The sequence below is a fragment of the Mercenaria mercenaria genome, chromosome 6, assembly GCF_021730395.1.
Source record: "Mercenaria mercenaria strain notata chromosome 6, MADL_Memer_1, whole genome shotgun sequence".
Taxonomy (NCBI): domain Eukaryota; kingdom Metazoa; phylum Mollusca; class Bivalvia; order Venerida; family Veneridae; genus Mercenaria; species Mercenaria mercenaria.
Window position 1 is genome coordinate 68,751,027 of NC_069366.1, and position 22,586 is coordinate 68,773,612.

The window sequence follows — 22,586 nt, forward strand, 5'->3', positions numbered from 1 at the left end:
GGTGGCAATATGAACAGAACAAAGTAATATTACCTAAACAGTTATCATAATTATTAATACTTTATTTACACCTCTGCATTTCTCACACTATATGCCTAATCAAGGTACAGATATTTAAAATAGTTTTCCCTTTATTTGAACTCATCAGACCAATGCAATGAAATAAAATGTTCTCAGGCAATATGGGACTTATTTTCCAGATTGATTATAAACCTGTTTCATTTATTTTGGGTTACCTGTAGCTGGTCTGAGAATAAGGCTCATTTATACAGGGAATAACTATTACTTGACATTTTATGTTGTTTTGTCATTGAGATGTGACATTGTTAATATAATTATGTCTTTTTCATATCAAGCAGTAATATTATTATCATCATGTCTAAAAAGTGTTTCGAGTGGTGCTTTTTGTTAGATTGATGTGATTATCGGCAACTATGCTATCTTGTTAACTCAGCGTGTGTTGTCTTTTTCGCTTTGTGTTCAAAGTATTGTTTGAACTATTTCTATGCAACTACTTATATCATTGTCAAATTTCCACGACGTCTTTTCAAAGTATCGCGAATCTGTTTATGTATTCATGTATAGCGCAGTGTTTCTATGCCTAATGGTCAAGTGAATTCCCTTTGTGAAGGCAGTGTTATGTACAACTCTCCTCATTAGTGCCTTCTCAAATTGTCGTGTGAACTTGTCTACGAAACGTAAGATCAGGACAAACACATGTTTTAACTGTTAGTGAAACGTTCTGTTTGAATTACTAAAAACCGCGTAATGTGGTGTGATTCAGTCTATACAACGTGTTTTATGTCAAATATTATTGTCTCATCAAAGTAACATTAAGAAATAATTAATGTAGTTTAAGTAGCACATGGGGTATGGGCCAAGTAAAAGTTCTGTAGATTTAAATGTTTCTAGGTAAAAAAGGTTAAATGAGCAGAACGCTATACATTCTTGCTAATCTTTGTTTTGACAAGCGTGAAAACACTTCCATGTGGATTATTTTTCAACGTAAACAAGCGATAGGTGCCGCTATTACAAAACCGAACCGGTGAATGTACAAAACCGCAGTACGGCTAGGACGCGGTATCGGTGAGGACTACTTTAATAAAATCACATGTGTGACTGACATAATACTAAACATTCTATATATATAGACACGTCCACATAATATTATTATAATTTAAGACAAGACAGTATACCTGTGTGTCATGACTTTCACACAGCACTTCGGCAAACAATATACCTGTTTTATATAATAATAGTTCCATGGCTATTTTGACAAACCAGCATACCGTTTTGAGAAAAAAGCACGCGACATAAAGAAGTTCACATGATATATATCTTATTGACTCATCAGCATGCTGCACGAACAGGTTTACCGTTACTCCTAGAAATCAGTATATTGCTTTGACTTAACAACACTTAACATACCTTTTGGACATAATAACGCTTTATCTATAGACAAGTTCACATGCTACTCGAACACATCTAGTTAAGCGGACACCTATATGTGTATGTATGTATATATATAGTCACAGTATTTGTTTTTTCTTTTAAAACACAAATGAAAATTAGTATGAAACATTCAGCAAAACTACATGTAGACATGAAAGGTAACATATTACCTTCATAATGTAGATTATTGTGTGAAATCTATATACTTTCACATGTTTTCATAGATCAGGGTTTTCTTTATTATTATCTATCATTATTATTATATGTGTTACTTTAATCTTTTCACATGTTTCTGATATGTGTTAGATTTCGTAGTAGTAGTAACTTCGTGGTTTACTGTGTTTGGTTTTTTTCTCTCAAGTAATGTCTAATGTGATATCTCCTATAATTAGTTTATTTTGTTTGGAATTTCTTCAAGTAATGTCTAATGTGATATCTACTACAGTTAGTTTATTTTGTTTGGATTTTCTTCAAGTAAAGACTAATGTGATATCTACTACAGTTACTTTATTTTGTTTGGATTTTCTTCAAGTAATGTCTAATGTGATATCTCCTATAGTTAGTTTATTTTGTTTGGATTTTCTTCAAGTAACGTCTAATGTAATATCTACTACAGTTAGTCTATTTTGTTTGAATTTTTTTTTCAAGTAATGTCTAATGATATCTACTACAGTTCTTTTTACTCTGTTTGGATTTTTTTCATGTAACGTCTAATGTGATATCTACTACAGTTAGTTTACTCTGTTTGGATTTTCTTTAAGTAATGTTTATCGCAATATTTATTATAGGCAGATTACTTTATTTGGATTTCTTCAAGTAATGTCTTGTGTGATATCTGCTACAGTTATTCAAACTTGTCTGATTCTCCTTAAGTGATATCTAATATATGTATTACATTAACATATATCATTTGTTCACATTATGCAAAATTGACATGATAAGTTTTATATTATTGTAACATGTGTTAAGAATGTTATTTTCTATTTTACTATTTCTGTATTAATTAATGCAGTTCATTGTCTACAAACCATAATATCTCAATTTACAACTATTACTTCAATAAGATGCTATTTCTTCTTCTGTCTGTCCTTTCTCTTATTACTCATATTCGTTTTGCTAGATCTAACTAGACTTCCTCTTACTATTCTTTCTTCCCTCTTTCTTTCTTCTTTTAAGTTCATTTATATAAAATTTTGCATAGCTTTTTCACCACACAATTTGTGGCCAAATCTCATGTAAGTGAATTTTGTTAAGGGGAGGGTATGTAATAATGTTGAGAGAACTTGTTACCCAACCCTTTTGCATATATTATTCTTAAGTTTTGTATTTGAGATGTAGATATTATGCATATTGATATGCAATAAAATATGTTTATATAAAAATGCGGACACCTTAAAGGAAAAGAAACAATAATAGCGTGCTTGTGTGCGTGACAAAGTTGCAAGTGCGCAGAGCTTCTATATAGAGAGCCGCGCGCAGAGCTGCCTTCTGGCTTTAATAGGTAAGTAGACATAAGATTACCCACAAAAGCGCGTTTCTCGTCATGTTTATATTATATTTATTTATGAAATAAATAAAAAGTAATAGAATCCGAAGCCGTTATGAATAATATCACATTTATTTTCATATAAATGACGGAAATGACGTCATAACATATGGCCAACGGTTACATGCGTTCCAAAGTGTAAACAAACAAACAAGCGTAGAGACCTACTGAAAGTTACTTAAAGTGTGGAAAAATTAATAGGGTGGTTAATCTAGCTTGGTTTGCTTTTAAAGCTTTCTGGGACAATCGGCAAGTTTTGTAATTTAAGTAAGACCACCCTCATAGTACTGTATAACTTGTGAGCAAACTACTGGTATATATCTATAGATCTATTAATTGTAGAACTATTTTACAGTAACAATGACCTGATTGTTAATTAAGTTACGTTTATTGTAACGTGTATATATATGCATGACGAGAAACTGTGTACAGTTTAAGTTAATAAAATATTCTTCTTCTTCTTCTGTAGGCCTAATAAGGGCCATTTTGGCCGTCTCTGACGAGTGTAGTAAAAGATTTCAATTCGCCATGGTTCCTTGTTTTTGATAATAAAAACCCAAATGCCATTCGTTGAAATATCGATAAAGTTATATGAATACAATTCTAAAAACATCACAATATATTTTTTTCAACTACTGTATTTGACAAATATGACATAAAGCTGCATTAATATAGCATCGCCTCTCTCGGTCAGATGTTGGAATTGAAACGCGGCTTTGAATTAGTTGGTTTAAACATATTTTATTTATAAGTCATTACATGAATAATATACAACAACAGAAATAAGGGAATTGGATTAGTTGAAGAATGCAATATACCGGATTCAAAAATACGAACGGAAATTATCTTACATGTATATATGTTGTAACTTTGACAATACTAACCCTAACCTTTAGTCAGTATATTATACATATTATATACTAAACGCGGACATGTAATAATTTGCGTATTTTTGCCGTGCGTTCCAATTGATAATCACTTCCGAACATGCGCAGATGACCGCTCCAGTTCTGCAATGAGCAACAACGGCAATCATGTTGTAAACAACAGGAAACGTAGCAACGGAAGCGCATCCGATATCGAGTACTTCCTAAGTTCGCAAAAATAGACATATCACACGTCCGATAAACAATTAGAGAATTTTCACAAGTCTACACTGCTGCAAAGCAAGACGATATAAAACTTAAGAATTAGTAATACGAAAATGGTATAATAATACGCTCAGTGAACAAATTACATCAAAAGACGGGCGCGGCGATCCATACAGATGTTTTGTTTACCCGTAGCAAGTTATCTCTACACATGACACTTTTGAAAATGTTATCAGCTATTAAAAGATCTCCCCTGCTGTGATATCTTATATCGTCAGCCCTATCATGTCAGTCAATATGTCGCTATAGGCTGAACACCACTAAATCCAGCTGTTCTTTATTTCATATAAAATCCACTTACTTCATAACTGTTTTTCGACATTTTCTAGCATATCAGGTTTTCAGAGACTTATATTCCCATAAAGAACTAGATCGCTACTTTACAAAAACAAAAAGAAAAGGGGTTTTTAACTTTCATATAAGAAAACTACACTTCGTTAAAAACAACCCGCAGAATTTACTACTCAGTTTCGCTTCTTTCAATTTCTCATTTCGAGACATTAAATTCTTACGCCGCCATTTTTACCTAGCATGCGATAGGAACATGCCGATTTCAATAGAATGTAAAGTGATACATACTAAAACGCGGTAGGGTAAAAGTAAGCACGTTGCTGTCGAGAAAATGCACTAGGAAAGGAAAAAAAAAGATTAGTACTATCTATATTTGGATTACTTGTGACATTCTATTTGGTAGTGATCAGCCTATAAGAAAAACAATTGTTTGATTTTTCCATGTATTTGCATTCATTTTCAAGGTACACCTATTTTACAATGATTCTGTTTAGTTTTGTTGCAAAATTTTGAGAATATATGGACAAATGACAATTCATTACAGGTCACCCCCATCCCTCAAAATACGCGAAATTTAGCCCTGTGCAAGCAATTTATTTTACCTTATTCGTCGAATTGTCATTCAAGATCCATTTAATCGTTACGATGTTTGTTCTTTTCATTCAGAAACATGCTACTTTCAATAATATTTAGACAACTGTAGTGCTAAAATGCGAGAAAAGACATTTACTAGGTCCTAAAACGGACCAAAATAGAGCCACCTGGTCGGAAAGTCGATCTAAATTCCAAAATCACAAGAAATTCAAGAGTTTTCAGCCATTTGTCACCGTTTTACATCTTAAAGAATAGATTAATTGCATTTTCATTGATTTTCGAGGAGTTTGACAAAATACCATGTACACTGTATTGCCCCTTATAATTGTTATCTACGGTGTTTCATTAGATTTCTGTTTTGTATTATCCGATTATCACGAATAAATGTGATGAAACATGAAACCGCGATAGTAAATGCAGTAAATTCACGAATGTGAAAACTCGATACTACAATGTTTACAGTCGAAATCATGTGGTTTTGTGTTTTCATCATCGTGGTTTCAACTTTCACCATCTTAGCCTCGACGTTCACATTGTAGTTTCAGCATTCACTACCGTAGATTCGGCTTTCATCATCGTAATTTCCACTTCTGACTTCAATCATGGTAAATTCAACTTAACCATCGTGGTTTCTACTTTCTTCTCTCATCGTCGTAAATGAATTTCACAGTTACTACTACGGAACATAAGGAACTACATGTACTACAATTTTACTACGCATATTTTTGTAGGTTTTATACAAACGGAATGATGAATAAAATTTGAAAATCCCAGAGAACACAGCCTGATAATTAAGTAAATTAATTTTATAGTCTGCGAAGACCTAGAATTGTTCATTATTTCGTTCTCATGCCAACTAGTAATATAATATAACTATAATGTTTGGATATCTATGGTGGCTCATATCTGCTTATGTCGAGTTTTCGCGTTTGTGGAGAGGAGAAAGGATGTCAAAATAACTTGTATATCTGATATATTGATAACGTAACACACTTGCACAGGTAGTGCTTGACTCCCTTTTCATGGTGTCAATGCTATAATTATTGTTGAATTACTGTTCATAATAGGATTTGGGTCATTTTTGCTGATTTGAGTTCTTTATGTTGGCATCACACATTATGTCCTATACAATAGTTAAAGGGAACCAGATATTTGTTAGAGCAAGTACTCGTTGTAAAACCCTATGTATAAATTTGGACAAATCAGAACACGTCCTATAAATTGCACCAATTAAAGCTCACGGCTGCTAAGGTATAAATAGGTAGATGGATGACAGAGAGTCCATTCGGTATCCAGCGGTTGAAGAAGACACATCGAGGATTCAACTAATAATCTATCCCAGTACCTTGATAAGGAAGTTATTGCAACTACACTGTCAGGGCGGATAAATTATTAAAAAGAAAACGTTTGAAGTTCATAGACTAAAGAGGAGTTGCAGAATTTCAACAAATTTCGAGCAATAGGGCCAGTGCCTAGCTGTTTTACCTTAAGGGTAGCTGAATGCTATAGACGATAGCAAATATAGGCTGAGCATCGGAAAGCTGAGACAGAGACCCAAAGTATGGTAATCTACTGAGGTAGTAGGAGTGTTCCAGCTTGTAGACGGTTCAGCGTAAGTGGCGGAGTACAGCCAAAGCATCGGGGTTATACCTATATGGCAGTTGAATGCTACATGTGATAGCATATAGGCGCTAAGCATCCAGGAGTCAGGACAATCATATAGAGTTGAAACTTCAATTAAGGGGACAGAGGCCGAGCATCTATGCGATAGGACTCGTATGTTGTTGATTCAAAGACATTCACTGACGTGAACTTCAACAAAAAGACTAGTCAAGTATAGAGTCTCCAGCCTATAGGAATTTGAGCAATTATTATTAATTGAAGATTGTTAGTTTGAAACATTTAGTCATAAGTGATTTGCCTGATCCCTGAAATTATCTAGCTAAGTATTGAAATCATTTACAAATCATTGGTACACGAATCATTTAGGCATGGTAGCCAGAGGAAAATTTATGTATGAGATATTTGGTCTCACCAGCTATACGTTTTAACAAAGGACATTCTATATCGTTTGTCAGCTAGTCTAAGACATAGTCACCTTAGCGATTGAACCCATTTCATTGTTCAAGATTCTAAAGGCGTAGGCACTTCCCTGGGTCATATAACACGTATCCTGACAAAGGACAACACGGCAGTACGACAACACGATAGTTCGACAAACCTCACAAGGCAATCCTCAAGTTCATCTTACACACAGTAGTACTTTCAGTCTGTAAATGTGCATTAAATCAATCCTCCTGGTTGTTTGTTGTAACTATTGTTTCACTTTCCCTATCACTACAAATCAAGCTATTTAATAGCGTCAGACGGCTACTGTCAAACTTGTTTGAATTGGTCAGTAATTGTGTCCATTTCATGCAAGCTGTTTGTATTTGTTCTGGGTTTCTAGACAACTTTCTTTTTTGTTTGTATTTTCACCGTTGGTATCTAAAACACGTTCTGCGATTGAATATCTCGTTTCTGGTGATGAAATACACTCATTTTCATTTCTGTATGTTGCCTTTTCCCAACTTAATGTTATTTAGTTCCTTTACCACTTACTGGTTTCTCAGCTCCGTAATTATAGATGGTTTTGGTTTGGTCTTCTCTTTGTTCCAACAATCTCTTTTAATTGATAGACAGAGGTTTATCATCCAAGTTTCGAACACAGAACTTCTGCCACTGACTTTCACTAGCGGTTCCTTACACATCTAATCCATTTCCTTCACTATTACACTTCAAAGCATTTTGCGGAAGTATTTATTTGTCATACTAGAACACGGGACGATAGTTACTAAAGTAGCATCGTGAGAACGGGCTTATTACGGTTACGCCAAAAAAAAAAAAAAAAAAAAGTAATCGTGTATGTTCCGATTTTTTTATACCTCTCAATATATCATCTGAAACATCTTTCTCAAAAGTGGAGCAAAACAAAAACAAAGAGTATATTTGGTGTTGTAGGATATGGGCAAAATATCAAGTGTTTTGTTAGATTTGATAAGACAGTATACAAACCCCTTAAATTGATAGATTTAAATATCATAAAGATAAATCTATTCTATCTATGTTTACCTGACATTTATTTGACCCACAATGATAATGTTTCAATGTGCATTAAGCTATACATGTATAAATATTTTCGTGTTGAGAGATAAAGCTTGAGCTAAATAAATATCTCCATATTACTTGATATGATTTACGGAGGCGTATTTGTGACTCCTACGTAAAAATCGACGCATGTGACATACAGACGTACATTGCGCAAAAGAAGAAAACGATCCTACCTAGGAGAAAAAGTCCTACATCGGAGAAAAAACTTGAGAGAAAAATCCTACGTAGAAGAAAAATGATCAAAAAGTCAGAGGATATAAATATTTTAGGTCAAATGCCGCTAGTCTGCAGATTCCATTGCACCAGTTAATGAATGTGCTTTACAGGTGTTATAATATAAACAGTCCAGCCAAGATTTAATATATTAGACGAAGATGAAATCAAACATGGACTTGGGCAATTGTGGTTGTTCAAAGCCATACTATATTATACTATATTAGCAAGGTCATACATAATATTTTTGATAGTGTGTCATAACTACGGGTACACGGCATTTCGTAAAAAAAGAACTAATTTGTACATACAACATTTCGTCGAATTCTGCCGAAACATTGATCGTAGATATTTTCAATATTTACCATAAATGTACCTTCATTTGATGTAGCCTGTTTTATTATATCAGAATCAAAAATTGGGATTAAAATTAATCGACACTCTAACAAGTTTATTTCACTGAAATTATTAAGATCCAAAATGAAAGAGGAAGATGTTTTCAATATCAACCATAAAAATACCTCCAGTGGAAGATAATGTGAGAATCAAAAATAGGGAAAAAGATGAATAGGCTCTAACCAAATCTATTTCACCGACAAATAAACAAATATTTGCATGTTCAATTGTGTTTTTGCAATTCAGATCTTTATTTTTATAAAAAGTTGATATTATAAGCAATGAATAAAAGATATTCGGGGGTTGGCCGAGTCTCTACAAGTCCTGATCAATTTGTTCTTCACATGAAAATTAAAATCGGTTCGTTAAAACTTAAAAATCAAATTGCTACTGACTAAAAGCTATAACAACGATTATATAAAAATCGATTTACGTTTGTGTATGCCCCGGCGAAAAACGAGAATTGTTACTGCCTAAAAATATCATATATGGTATGATAATTTTACCTATTTTTGTATATCCAGGTGAAAGTTAAAATCTGCTTAACCCCTGGCGTTCTCCCTGTGCAATTACAAGTTTCTTCGCAAGTTTACCAACCTGAAAGTAAGTAAGATAAAAAAATTCTGAACCTTTGCTATCTTTTGTACCGTCATCTCTGCAACATGAAGAGAAACTGACATATCCTATGTATGTCTATCCCATGTAGGATAACATTTCTGAAGTGATGTCTAGAAGTTTTCATTTATTTTTAAATCCTATTATCAGTAATAGTTTTCTCTAATACTTGTCAAAGATTTTGAATATTGATGAACAAAGTAGAAAGTAGTATTGAATCTATTATTTTTACCACCTTCATTGAGGGCTCTTACGGTAAAAGTTCATATTCAGTATAAAAAGTAGTGTTTTACTAATCTTGAAAGTATGCATACCCTCTATTTGGACATCTGTAATGTGATTATGAACTTAAATCTATTTAAAACTGAGAAGTAGTTTTTGCCACAGTCGTCCATGTAACAGTAATGTCAGTATAAACATTTTGATTAAGTCCAAGGACCATAAACTTTGCAATGTTTTCATTCGAAAGAGCTGTTTACTATGTTGCAAGAACTTGTGGCTCAGCCCATTTGCTTATTCGTTTATATAAATAGTAAGCTAAAAATATGATCAAACAAAGTCTGCAAAGTCTTTCTTGTCCAGAACAAAATGTCACCCACATCTAAACTTTACTGTGATCAGGTGTATGCAGTTTATGTATTTGCATTTAAGCTTATTTATAGTCGCCTCCAGTAACCATTATAAGCAACTTCCCTAGAAGCCTGTTACTAATGTTAGTAGGAGGATAGTGGAAGATAAAGAAGACGCTCTTTAAAGTTGCCAGACTGTTATCCGAAAGTTAGTATTTTTAGCTGAAGAAGCGGGGGCTAAAGTCGCAAACTCATGTTTTTTAGTTAGACGTAATGTCCTGTGTGTAAATTTGAAGATGGAGTTAGTTCACGTCATAAACTCCCATGCATCAGTAATGCCAGTGCAACAACACATTTTGTCTTAATGAAAGGGCGTATATCTCAGTAATACTTGAACCGAATTTGACAAAAATATTTATTGTTGTACCTGTTCGAGCTGCGAAACTCTGGTGAGCGATAACCAACCATAATAGCTCTCTTGCCAACGTGTCTGTTTCGAGAAATATTTTAACAGTCATTGTTTGCGAAAGGTATTATATTTTCAGTAAATATATTATTTCAAACAGTTGTCTAACATGTGGCAAGTGTTTCAAGTGTCTGAAGATTTCGTTCTCGTATAAGAAATATCATTTATTAATTCTTGATATGTATGATTTGAACATTTTTTGTACTGTTTTCAGTGATTGCTCTTGTGTGAATCGTATGTCAACAACTCTGGTTAATATATCTGACGAGAGGTTTTGACTAAATTTTGGATTTGAACGATGTCTGTAAAATGGTAAAGTGAAAAATGAGGACATCAGCACCGTTACAGATGTACATTGGTCTTTTTCTAGACAAAGAGACTGCATCTGCACAATTACTGAGTAAATTGAACTGTTTAATGAAATGAATTTTGAGTGAAGGCAACACTACTGGACATTTTATCACTCATGGATTGGGAATAGAACCTATACTATCTTTCAATTTTGCATAGCTTTGCCAGGGCAGTGGTAAGTGGTGTTAGAAAACCTAAATGCCGAGCATGGGCTTATAGACACATTTTCACATTGTAGACTGTTTAGACTAGCCATTAGACTGAAAATAAAGAAATTGCTACATTTTGGTCACTTAATTTGTCTAACTGCAATTCATACAGACAAGAACCAGTCTCTTCTAGAAATAGAGGAATTATATTAATATTAGACATAGGATAAAGACTTGCTCATTTCACTTTATTGAATCATAAAAATGTAAGAAATATGTCATAATCTAGTAGCAAATCTATATACTGCTTGTGGTTTATGCACATGAATTGGATTAAAAAGTCTAGCTCAATGTTTACCAGAGAAAAGTAAAGAATTTATATCAATAAGCAATCCTAAGGGATCTCTTTTACACTTATTCACTTTTTATCCGCTTAGCTTAATAGGACGAGCGCAGATCTACGGATCGTGAGTTCGTGAGTGAGGTACTGTGATAAAAGACTGTGTTTTGAAAAAACATTCTTTACGTCTCTTTTAATTGCATGAACACTGCTTAGATGACTACTTGCCGTTTTTTTTAAACTGAAATACTGTGGGAAACGCCGGTAAACAAAAACTATGCAACCAAACAATACATATGAAGATATGGTTCCGCTGTTTTTCCGGGTTTTCTTAATGTAGTGATTTCTAAGGCAAATAACAATTACATTTGGAAGTCAATTAAGATTAAATGATAACAAAATATTAATACCAGCTTTCCTCCAGTCTACAGCTTAGATCTTCAGAAGTGAAACACTTGAATATTATGATTATAATTTCAAAAACTAAACAAATATATACCTGCCTTCTTAACTTCTGCTCTGTGCCTCCGGGAAATCTACCCTTACCTTTTTATTTTACCCAGTTTTCATGTATGTTCTGACCCAACCATAAATATGGCGGCTCAACAGCAATAAATATTTACCGACTTACGGATGAAACGAATAAATCTCATACGCAGGCACAAGATCACAGTTACTTGCCCTTGGTTGACAATAAGGAAGTGCTTACACGGAAAATAGTTCCTCTGTTTGATGGTGAATATTGGTGAAAAATTGAATGAAAGACATGCACTAAAAGGCATAATTTAAGACAGGAGATGTAAACTTTATAGTTAGATGTGAATTTTGACAGGATTAAATTGTCTGAATATGCAAAACCGGTCACTTGAAGATGAGAGATTTTGCCTGTTTGCAGCCGTCAAAAGACTATTTACCATAGGCGTATGATTTGCGTAAACATACTAAAAACGGAGCCGGTCAACCCATAATTTCTTGTGGCTGGAATTTTTTCTCTTGCATAGTTCTATTCAGGGCAGGTAATTTTTTTTGACTGGAACGCAGACAAAATTGCAATATTGTACAGTGTCTATATAGAACATATAGTAAAAATAACTGTGGTCTTTGGCCAAGCATATTGTAATATTTTATTCTGATGCGAATATAGAATACAGTACGTCAGTTCCAGTCCTTAACTCTGGTTACTCCCACTGATTATATGTTTAAACAATTCTTTTCTAGAAACAAGTCATTGATAGCAAAATCTTTTAATGCAGTTTGAATCATTGCACAATTGATTTAGTATGTTTAATCTTAAACTTTCTAAAACATTATACAAATATCAAATTTGACCAAGTGTCTGAAACTTTAAGTTACTCAAAATTTTGACCAACGCCATTAAATCTTACACACTCAAGTAACGAATTCATGTAAGTCTTCTTCGAAGACTTCATTTCGAACTGTTTAAACCAAAGCTCAGTCAGTTAAAGTTTGATTATCATAATTTAATGTTTTGATGTTAAGTTCTCAATAATTGCAGATTTCAAAATTATTTGTTTGTCCTAAAACTGAAACTGATCCCGTCATCTTCTATCACTAGAAACAGGATAGTATTCTTTCTTACATAGTTCAATCGTTCTCCGTTCACTTCTTCACAAATAAAACAACCTGCTCTATCCACCTGTACAGATTGTTGAAGAGTAAGATGAACATCGACGAATCTACGCCACGTTTGCAAGCTTATTGAGACTCCATAGTTCAATGTGTTCCAGGTTTTTTCATCCTGGGTGTTACAATGAGAGCAATGTCAGCAACGTCTACACACTCTAATTTGAATTTCCGCAGTTTCTGTAAGATATGTACCACAGAATTCAACTGTTTCTTGTATTTAAAATCATCAAGGAAAAGAAATTTGAAACAAAGTTTAGTCCGACTGCTGGCATTTACTAGAAAATCAATATATGGTAGGCTACAAGAGTCCAAACTTAACACTTCAAGATGTTTAGTACTTACGTTAGAAATTTTCACTCGGGTGCATTTTATAAGCTCAAGTTTCTGTAGCTGCTCATTCTTTGAAAGATTAATTGTATGACCGTGACAGTTAGAACAGCTGCATACTGTACAGTACAATATAAGGTGCTTTAAAGGTGCTTCTCCTATCATTGAGGATACCAATATCGTCTCACTATGCGGCAACCTACAATAATCAATGCGCATATATTGTAGACATTTTTTTGGTCGTGCAATCCAACTAAATACTTCTGCATTTGAGATACCGCTAGCATAAAGAGATAGTACATTCCCTGGTATTATTCTTTGTAGAAAGGACATGTCTGGACAGCGGTCCATGATAACATCACACAGACTGACCATTGGCGGATCATCTGCATCACACATGGATAGAACTAAATATCAGCCGTTGAATCTGATCTGACACATTATCTTTCCGGGTTTCTATATTTTCTTGTAAAGAGTTTCTGTACGTTACCATACTTTCATCCCGACTTGCAATATTTGAGATTAATTTTGACAATTCTGATATAAGGAATGGAGATAATCCACAAATCATTTTGAGCATGTTTGATAACTGTAGAATGTCGGCAACAGAATGGCACTTTGTAAAGAGTTCATGCAAAACGGTATTTAGAAGTACCGGTCGTTGATTTGCATTAGTATAGCTTGAAACATATACAGCTGCGAAAAACTCGAGGTAAGATATATGAATGAATTCCATCTGAGTGTTTTCTAGAGTTGGATCAATACAATTTTTTTCAGTTAGAATACCTAATTTAATTAATGTAGATATACCCTCTTTCGAAACACCGCTCTTTCGAAGATGTGATGGACTGAATGTGATTGATCCCATCTCAGAAGTCAACGCTTCAAACGCAACTCTCGCTAACTGGACTAGAAATCGTTTGTTTGCTTCAAATCTTGGAAATTTCTGCAGAAGGCCTGGCAGCTGTATACCTCTCCATTCATTTGTTACTCCAGTTTGATCTTCTTTTTCTCCCTCTTCTTTGTTCTGAGACCAGCCAAGCATAATATTCACAAGATGACTGTATGTATCGCTAACAGACTTTCCAATCCTATTTCCGGAGCCATACAACCATACAAGTTGTTGCAAAAGCAGGGGAGTTTTCTCTAGATGTTCATGATTTGTCATTTTTAATTTCATCATCAATATACAATAAGACAGATCTGTATTATTGAACTTTGACAGGTATTTTTCAATGAAATGTTGAACAGATATTATTCCAACTAATTCCACATTTTGATCATATTCAGAAGACTTCATGTTCAGAATTCCTTTAGCTGACGGACGAGAAAGTGTGATAAGAGTAGCCCGTCGTGCCTCGTCTCTATTTGGTAAACCACAGCTGACATGTTGTAAAACAGATGCAGCTTTTGGGTAAGTCCATTCATCCAAACCATCTGCAACGATGAGACAGCGTTCCGATTCCTGCTCAAATATTCTGTCAATGAAGTCATCTGTTGTAAGACCGAAAGCTTTGACTATAGCTTCGATCATTTCGGTAATATCGCCCAGTCCTGACATTCTCTGTAAAGGTACGAAGAAAAGAAATTCAAACTTTCTCATCTCATTGATATTACCATCGTTTACAGCAGAAAACAGATCATACTTTTCACTTCCTACAGTCCTGCGGGGTTCTTTACACTTATCATTATCGTTAGCAGGTATAGGACTCCCGTCTGTTACCGCCGAACACCAATTCTTAATCATCATTTTGCAAAATGTACTTTTTCCTGTCCCAACACCACCTACAATATGTATGTTTTTGTGTTTTCGACCATTCGTTTGTAGTATCTCTCTATATTGTTGTATAGTTCTGGTACTGGGCTTTTTCTGTGACTTTTCTTTGGTCTGTGATTCACTTTTGTCCATGTTGTCTTCCGCTACCATTTTTGGGGCTACATAAACTTCTGTTATGTTTAAATTGTTCTCTTTGTGTTTGAGCGGTGAAATTGATGTTTTCACGTAATGATTCTGGTAAATTGTCACCAACCCTTTCTGCAACACTACAAAAGAAATACAAATCATCATATCACTTATGATCTATACGGACGAGTTATCAATTAATCGTCATTTTATAAGCCAAACAAAATACAAATAAAATCACGAAGTATTTTGTTTTACGGTGACGACGAGAAAAGCAGAAGAAACTAAATTAGAAACCTAACGTTTTAATAATAAAACTAGAATGTGTCTGTAGGACACAGGGTGTGGTCCCACTGGTACAATTGTCACAAATAAGGGGCAATATTTCAAATGTTTGCAGTCTTAAGGGGGTATAGCCTCAACAAACATTTTATGAGAATGATTCATTATTCTAAGCCATATACTTTTTGTGCAATGAGCATCACAAACAAAAAATGCACTATTTTGGCTATTTAAAGGGCCATAACTCTGTAATAAGCGCTAAGATTCTCAAGAATAATGCCAAGTGTGCAAGGTCACATCATGATAAAGTCTCAAGCAAGGTTTCATGAATTTACATCAAATACTTTTTGAGCTAGGCACATCATAAGGTAAAAATATGCATTTCTGACTATTTCAGGGGCCATAACTTTAAATACAAGGTGGAGCAAGCATAAAAATAGAAGGTGTGCAAGTTTGTATCATGATAAAGACTCTGCAAGTTTTCATCCATTTATATCATTTACTTTTTAAGCTAGGTGCGTCTCAAGGTGAAAATGTGAATTTCTGACTATTTCAGGGGTAATAACTCTGGAAATAGGAGGCGGAGGCAGCAAAAAAATTAAAAATGTGCAAGTTTATATCATGATTAAGACTCTTGCAAGGTTTAATCAATTTATATGAACTATTTTTTGAGTTAGGTGCGTCACAAGGTGAAAATGTGCATTTTTTACTATTTCAGGGGCCATAACTCTGGAAATAGGGGCAAAACCAGATGAAAAATACGAGGTGCGCAAGTTCATATCATGATAAAGACTCATGCAAGGTTTAATCAATTTATATTAAATACTTTTTGAGTTAGGCACGTCACAAGGTGAACATGTGTATTTTTAACTTTTTTCAGGGGCCATACCTCTAGAAATAGAGGGTGGAGCCAGATGAAAAATAGGAGGTGCGCAAGTTCATATCATGATAAAGACTCTTGCAAGGTTTCATCAATTTATATCAAATACGTTTTGAGCTAGGCGTGTCACGAACTTCGGACGGACAGACGGACGGACGCACGCACGGAAGGACGAACGGACAAGACCAAATCTATATGTCCCGCCACTCATGTTGGGGTATGGGGGCACAAAAATACATTGAATTTAATCGTTTATGGGTGATCTCGTGTGCTAGTTATAGATATTTGGCACATTTCTAGCCATATAAGACACAAGTCAACAAATTTCAATGATTTTGTGTTAAGTCAGTGATACGAATATAAGTGAAAAATGTTAATTAGTTTTAACATATTTTATAAATATGAACCTAAAAGTACTATGATATTCTTTAGAACAACAATGTCATTTTGATGCCACAAAACAACTGAGAAATAGTTTGCAAGTTACTCAAAGTAAGTTATTTTATGTGTGTGAAAGTCTCAGATTTCAGTAATATGTTTTGGTTTAAAGCTGAAATTAGAATAGTTGACTTTATTCTGGTCTCTACTTTACTAACATTTAATAAAGTAGAAAGTGCTTGCAGTTTTCATGTACCACATGTAGACAGTTTTATGTGAAATATTTTCTTTTATCAAGCTATTCGAGACTGGAACAGTCTTCCATTAAAATAAAGGGAAAACATAAATATGTTTTTAAAAAGAAAAGTTTAAAAATGTTTAAATGAAACTGAATGAGAGCAAAGACAGACTACCGGTATATCATTACTAAGTTCAGTCTGTGATATTTTACTTCAAAGTCAATCCAGCTCATTTTGATAATAGCAAGCATTTGTCACCTAAAGTAACTGTCATTGGGATAATATAATTATCACTTATTTTTTTGTTGGGTTTAACGTCGCACCGACATAATTATTGGTCATATGGCGACTTTCCAGCTTTGATGGTGGAGGAAGACCCCAGGTGCCCCTCTGTGCATTATTTCATCACGAGCGGGCACCTGGCTAGAACCACCGACCTTCCGTAAGCCAGCTGGATGGCTTCCTCACATGAAGAATTCAACGCCCCGAGTGAGGCTCGAACCCACACCGATGAGGGGCAAGTGATTTGAAGTCAGCGACCTTAACCACTCGGCCACGGAGGCCCCCAATATAATTATCACGGTACTACTATTGTATAGTAGTCGCAACTTGACCGCGACGGTTGACCTTAGGCTGATTATTCATATCGGTTATTTCATTATAGAAATCAAGGGAGCTTAGGGTAGACGTGTACATTTATATGGAATTAGTTTGTATACAGTGCAGTATCAAAGTATATATACTTTTATTTGAGCAGTTAAAACTTTCCAATACACTAATATATATTTACACAAATTTATATTTCCTTTTTCTCGTGCAGCTCGTGTTTTATGTACACTCCTTTTCAATAATAGGTTGTGCCTCATTATGTATTATAATGCAAAGGTCAACCATCGGGGTCAAGTTGCGTCCACTATATTTCATACAAAGTATGTTGTTTTTTTTTACTTTCGGCGGGAACATTTTTCGTCATGTATGGATGTTCACCAACTGTTCCGTTACGGCAGTAAGGCACAAAAAATGCGTTTATTAAGCGGACGTTGCTGTTATCCGGGGTCACTACGGTTTTTCATGAAAAAAGAAATATAATATTGTATTTCATAGATGATTAGATAATGATTGTAACTTTAAACACTACAGTACTAAGGTCTGAAATAAACCTCAAAGAAGAACTATTTCTCGTGTACAAAATACCTTGTTTTCCTTCAGCGTAGTCTAACTGTTTCAGACGATTGTGACGTATCTTTTCTAGTTTGTCTATTTCACTCTCTAGTAATGTAAGCCGCTGAAAAATAATTACAATTTGATCATTTCTAGAAGTAATTTTGGTCTGTAATGATTCCACAACTAAGATACAGATCAAATGCATTATCTGGTTGTTAAGGAGTTTAAAACTAATAATTGGCATTTGTTCCACAACTTCTGAAAGATTCATGATTATTGAAGAGAAAACACGAGTTTACTTTAAAGACTTTTCTAAAGTGTCATGAATATTGAAGACACGGAAAACGAGTTTACCTGTTTTGAAACAGAACTATCTAGTTCAAGCCGCTCTACTCTTTCAAGCACACTGTGTTTCTCCATTTCTTGCAGAGCGTCTTGCAGAGCTTTTTGTGTTATATCTGTAATTGCTTCTGCAGCTTCTTTCTGTTTCTCGTCGATGTCAGCTTTCATGTCTTGAATTTTGTCGGTAGCCTCTTTTGCTTTCATACAAAAATAATCATTTGCGTCTCGAATAGCTTTCACAGCTTCTGTTTGCTTTGTTTCAATGTCACCTTTTGCGCCTTGAATAGCGTCTGCAGCTTTTTTTCGCTTGACTTCAATTGCGTCTGTGACTTCTTTTTGTTTCTTAACTATGTCATATTTTGCGTCTTGAATAGTTTGTTTCATTTCCTCTGACTTCTTGGTAATAGAGGCCAGAGCATCTCTGCACACTTCGGCCTCGATGTGTGTAGTGATGATAAAGGTTTCCCGTTTTAACTAACAAAGAAATGACATTTCATTTTACGGCAATAACGTGTCTAACACCACCCAGATTGTGTAAGGAACATAGATATTAATATCAGTATATAACAGTGGAGCATTCACTAAATCTGACGATAGCTCCAGAGAAAATTTGAAAGCAACTTACACATTTGAAATTAAAGACTTGTTTTCATTTTCAGTCATTTTATCATATGTCAATATTTTCAACTTGTCACAAATTACACCATACCTGTTTAAGTTTATAGACAGCTTGTTGAGCATCGTTCCTCGCTTTTAGTTCTTTTCATCCTTAAGAACTGCTATGATTTCGTCTATACATTCATCCAACTTAGTGTCTTCCATCTCCATTGTCGATGAATGGAATAATTCATTTCTTCTCTGTAGAATCTGACGAAACAAATTATATCAATATGATACAGTCAAGGTCAGGCAGTAACACGAACCATGTGAACATGGTCATTATCAGCATTCAAGGATGTAACATAAAAAGCAATCAATGGTCTGGCTTGGCCACTCAAGTCATGATCAGACTGTAACACAAGTAACAATTAGGCAGTGTTACATAATAAGTATGCAATGATTAGACTTTGACTGAAAGTTATGATTAGGCACGGGAAAGCAAATCATTATTAGTCTGTTAGATCAAGTTCTGTCGAACAGAGTGACGCAAGTAATAATCAGGCAGTGATACTCAGTTCATGATCAGTGTATTACATTAAGCATAATAAAAGTCATGATCATAAATTATACTCATTTCATTATCAGGCTGTAACGTAATTACGCAGCGTCACTCAAGTCATGCTCAGGCTTTAGCAAAAAGTTATGATCAGACAGAACATTAAAGTCATAAGTAGGTTATGGTCATAGAGGGTGACTCAACTCATGAGCAGCTAGTGGCTCTCAATTCATGATCAGTCTAAAATATAAAGTCTTGGTACGACAGGGGCACTCAAGTCATAATCAGACTCTCAAGTAATGATATATCTGTGACAACATGACAGGGACATACACAATCGTGATAAAGCTGTATAAAACTTTTAACGAGAAAGTCATAAACAGACAGGAACACTGTTGATCATGCATGATCGGACTGTGACACTTAATTCATGATGCGGCTGTGAATGAGACAATATTACCAGGCTGTGGCACGATTTCATGCATGATCAGGCTGCGACATGGTATTCAGATATAAGGCTGTGACTCTTTATTATGTTTAACAGGTAGGTATAAGTTTCGTAATTTAAGAAGGTTCTAAAATATCTTATTAACTGTGATGTAAAATTGTTACGATGCCGTCAGTAATCAATGATATTCACTAACATGTTTATAAAACAAAGACGTAAACTATTTAACATACACATTTGTGCAAATAAGTGAGCATGCTGTTGTGAATTGATAAATAATTGAATTGCATTACTTAAATGCACTACTTGAATCAATTTACCTTAAAATTATTATTCAAGGACAATAGTTACGAAATAAGAACATCTAAGGCAATTTGTAAGCATTAATATTTTCTACATTTGAGAAAACAAACGTTATCAGGACCTTCTTCAAAGTGTCGTTCCAATTAATGCTGTCTGAAAAATGCGACTGAAGATGGATGTTGTTGATGAATACATGAAGCAACCCAGGTGTGTCAATATCAGGTGCCTTTGTCTTGTTTGAATATCCCGGTGCATTGATGAAACATTTGGCAATCTCCCATGGAGCTGCACACCATTTCTGAATATCTGTATTTTTCCAGTTTGGAGTGGGCGGTGTGGATCCATGACATTTGAGTATGTCTTCCATAATCGTGTCACATACATTATCAGGGCAAGCCTGCTTCTTTGGATAGAGACAATTACAGTTGAGTTGATCCCATGGACACTTGTTCCTGCCAGCATGGTCTTTTTTACACGTATGCAGTGGTCGCAGATTTCTAAGACAACACTGGTTACAAGTGAGTCCAGGGGTGTGACTGACAGCATTAAGAATTCTGGTGTGTTCCTGATGAATCACTTCATCAGCAAATCCTTCTATACCTTCTTTAAGATATTTATACGCCAGTCCATCTCTCACCCAGTTTCTATACTTCTTTTTTTCCAGTTCACCTTGATGATTCATTGCGTACATAATTATATTTTACTTCCTGCTATCCAACTTTCGTTTTCGGTGCATTTCTCTAAAATAAATGATACAGAAAGACTTTAAACCTTTCATTTCTGTTTTCAGCTTTTGATTCCATCTTGTTTTTAATCTTAATGAATATAATATGTGTAAAAGATACAATGCAAACAATAAGTTGTCTTTGTTTCAGTAATTAAAAACGAAAGTAATTAAGGCGACTGTAAAAAATAACATTAACGTTTAATAGGATTACAATAATTATAAAGTTTTAATTCTGATTCTAATTCAATCGAACAGAAAGGAAAAGTATGGTAGAGTTCCTTTTCAAACAGGTTTTGTTACAAAGGGAGACAGACACCAAATTTATACTGTAAACAAAATGTCGTTTGTCATGTTAAACGTGTAGAATATCCAGTCAGGTTAAACGTGTAGAATATCCAGTCAGGTTAAACGTGTAGAATATCCACAGCTGACATTTTCGTTTTTCGTACGTGTATAAAATCTGCCAATCTACTAGATAAAATGTGACATAGTTTAAAGGTTTACCTCTCCGTTTTAATGGTTTATGCTGGCTCGCCTCGACGAGCCAGTATTACGATAGGATTTTACTATTAAATCTACCTAAAAGGCAGAACATCTTCTAAACATGGCTCTCAGCTTTTTACTTTCATTACAAATGCAAGCCAGCAACCAAGAAAACAAAATAGCGTTTCCTTTACGAGAAGTGTCCAATCGAAAGCAGGCTTACAAAAAGTGACCAATCGAAAGCTGGTTTACGAAAAACTCATGTAATCCACATAGGCCGCAACCATCTTATATTAATGGACACAAAGAAGTTCAATGACACGCAAAGGACCAATCTATGCAAGTAGAAAATGCATCGATTACCTGTCCCTTATTGTAGTTGTTGAAATTATGCAGAAAGATTCAGATTGCTCCTTTTCTGGAAAAAATGAATGAATATACGCCTCAGAACTATGTAGACAAGATCTAAAATAGTAATAAGGCAAAATTGCAAGGCGTTATCAACACAGAATACAGTACCCTTCGTTCCTTTTCGGTTCTTCTTGTTTAATTTTTCGTTTTTTTTCCTTCCCTCCTTTTCGGCTCTTCTCGTTAAATTTTTCGGTTTTTGCAACTCTCTACACTGGAGGTTACCGCAAAAACGCAAGAAAAACAGAAAAAAACGTAGAAAAAAGAAGAACGAAGAAAACAAAAGAAAATTATTACTAGATTTATTAATCATGGGTAAGTATCGGCCAGCAAGAACAACGAGGGGTAGATGCCACCAGGGCTACCCTTATTTTACAGATAGATTTGCTGGCAGACAGAGCACTGTCATTGCGCTAGTAGCTCTCTGCTTTGCGGCCCTTCGACGCGGAACGCTTTGGCAAACAGGTGATATTGATTGCATTATTGCAGAGGGTCACAACAGATACATTGAAACTGTGGAAACAACAGGCATAGGTTTACGCAACCTCCAACATAATGAAGTGCCAAGATTTCTTGAAAACTTTATGGGTATTTCAAATGTTGAGATTAATGTCAA

At 34.7% G+C, this 22,586-nt stretch overlaps 1 protein-coding gene across 3 annotated transcripts; it reads right to left on the minus strand.

The window, feature by feature from the left end:
* Positions 1–12,409: 12,409 nt before the first annotated feature.
* Positions 12,410–21,694, minus strand: LOC128557824 (uncharacterized). 3 transcript variants are annotated; one of them, XR_008371425.1, is made up of 7 exons: positions 21,584–21,694; positions 20,474–21,092; positions 19,155–19,312; positions 18,458–18,919; positions 18,134–18,224; positions 13,273–15,300; positions 12,410–13,107 (listed from the first exon to the last, which is right to left on the minus strand). XR_008371425.1 is itself a non-coding variant. In XM_053546252.1 (7 exons), exons 4-7 carry the CDS (start codon positions 18,827–18,829, stop codon positions 13,419–13,421), a joined length of 1,758 nt encoding a protein of 585 aa, XP_053402227.1. In that variant the 5' UTR covers positions 18,830–18,919; positions 19,155–19,312; positions 20,474–21,092; positions 21,584–21,694; the 3' UTR covers positions 12,411–13,418. The 3 variants fall into 3 exon arrangements, 2 of the variants coding, with proteins under 2 accessions (XP_053402227.1, XP_053402226.1); XM_053546252.1 differs by having other exon boundaries at positions 12,411–13,456; positions 14,044–15,300; XM_053546251.1 differs by having other exon boundaries at positions 12,412–15,300.
* Positions 21,695–22,586: the final 892 nt, after the last annotated feature.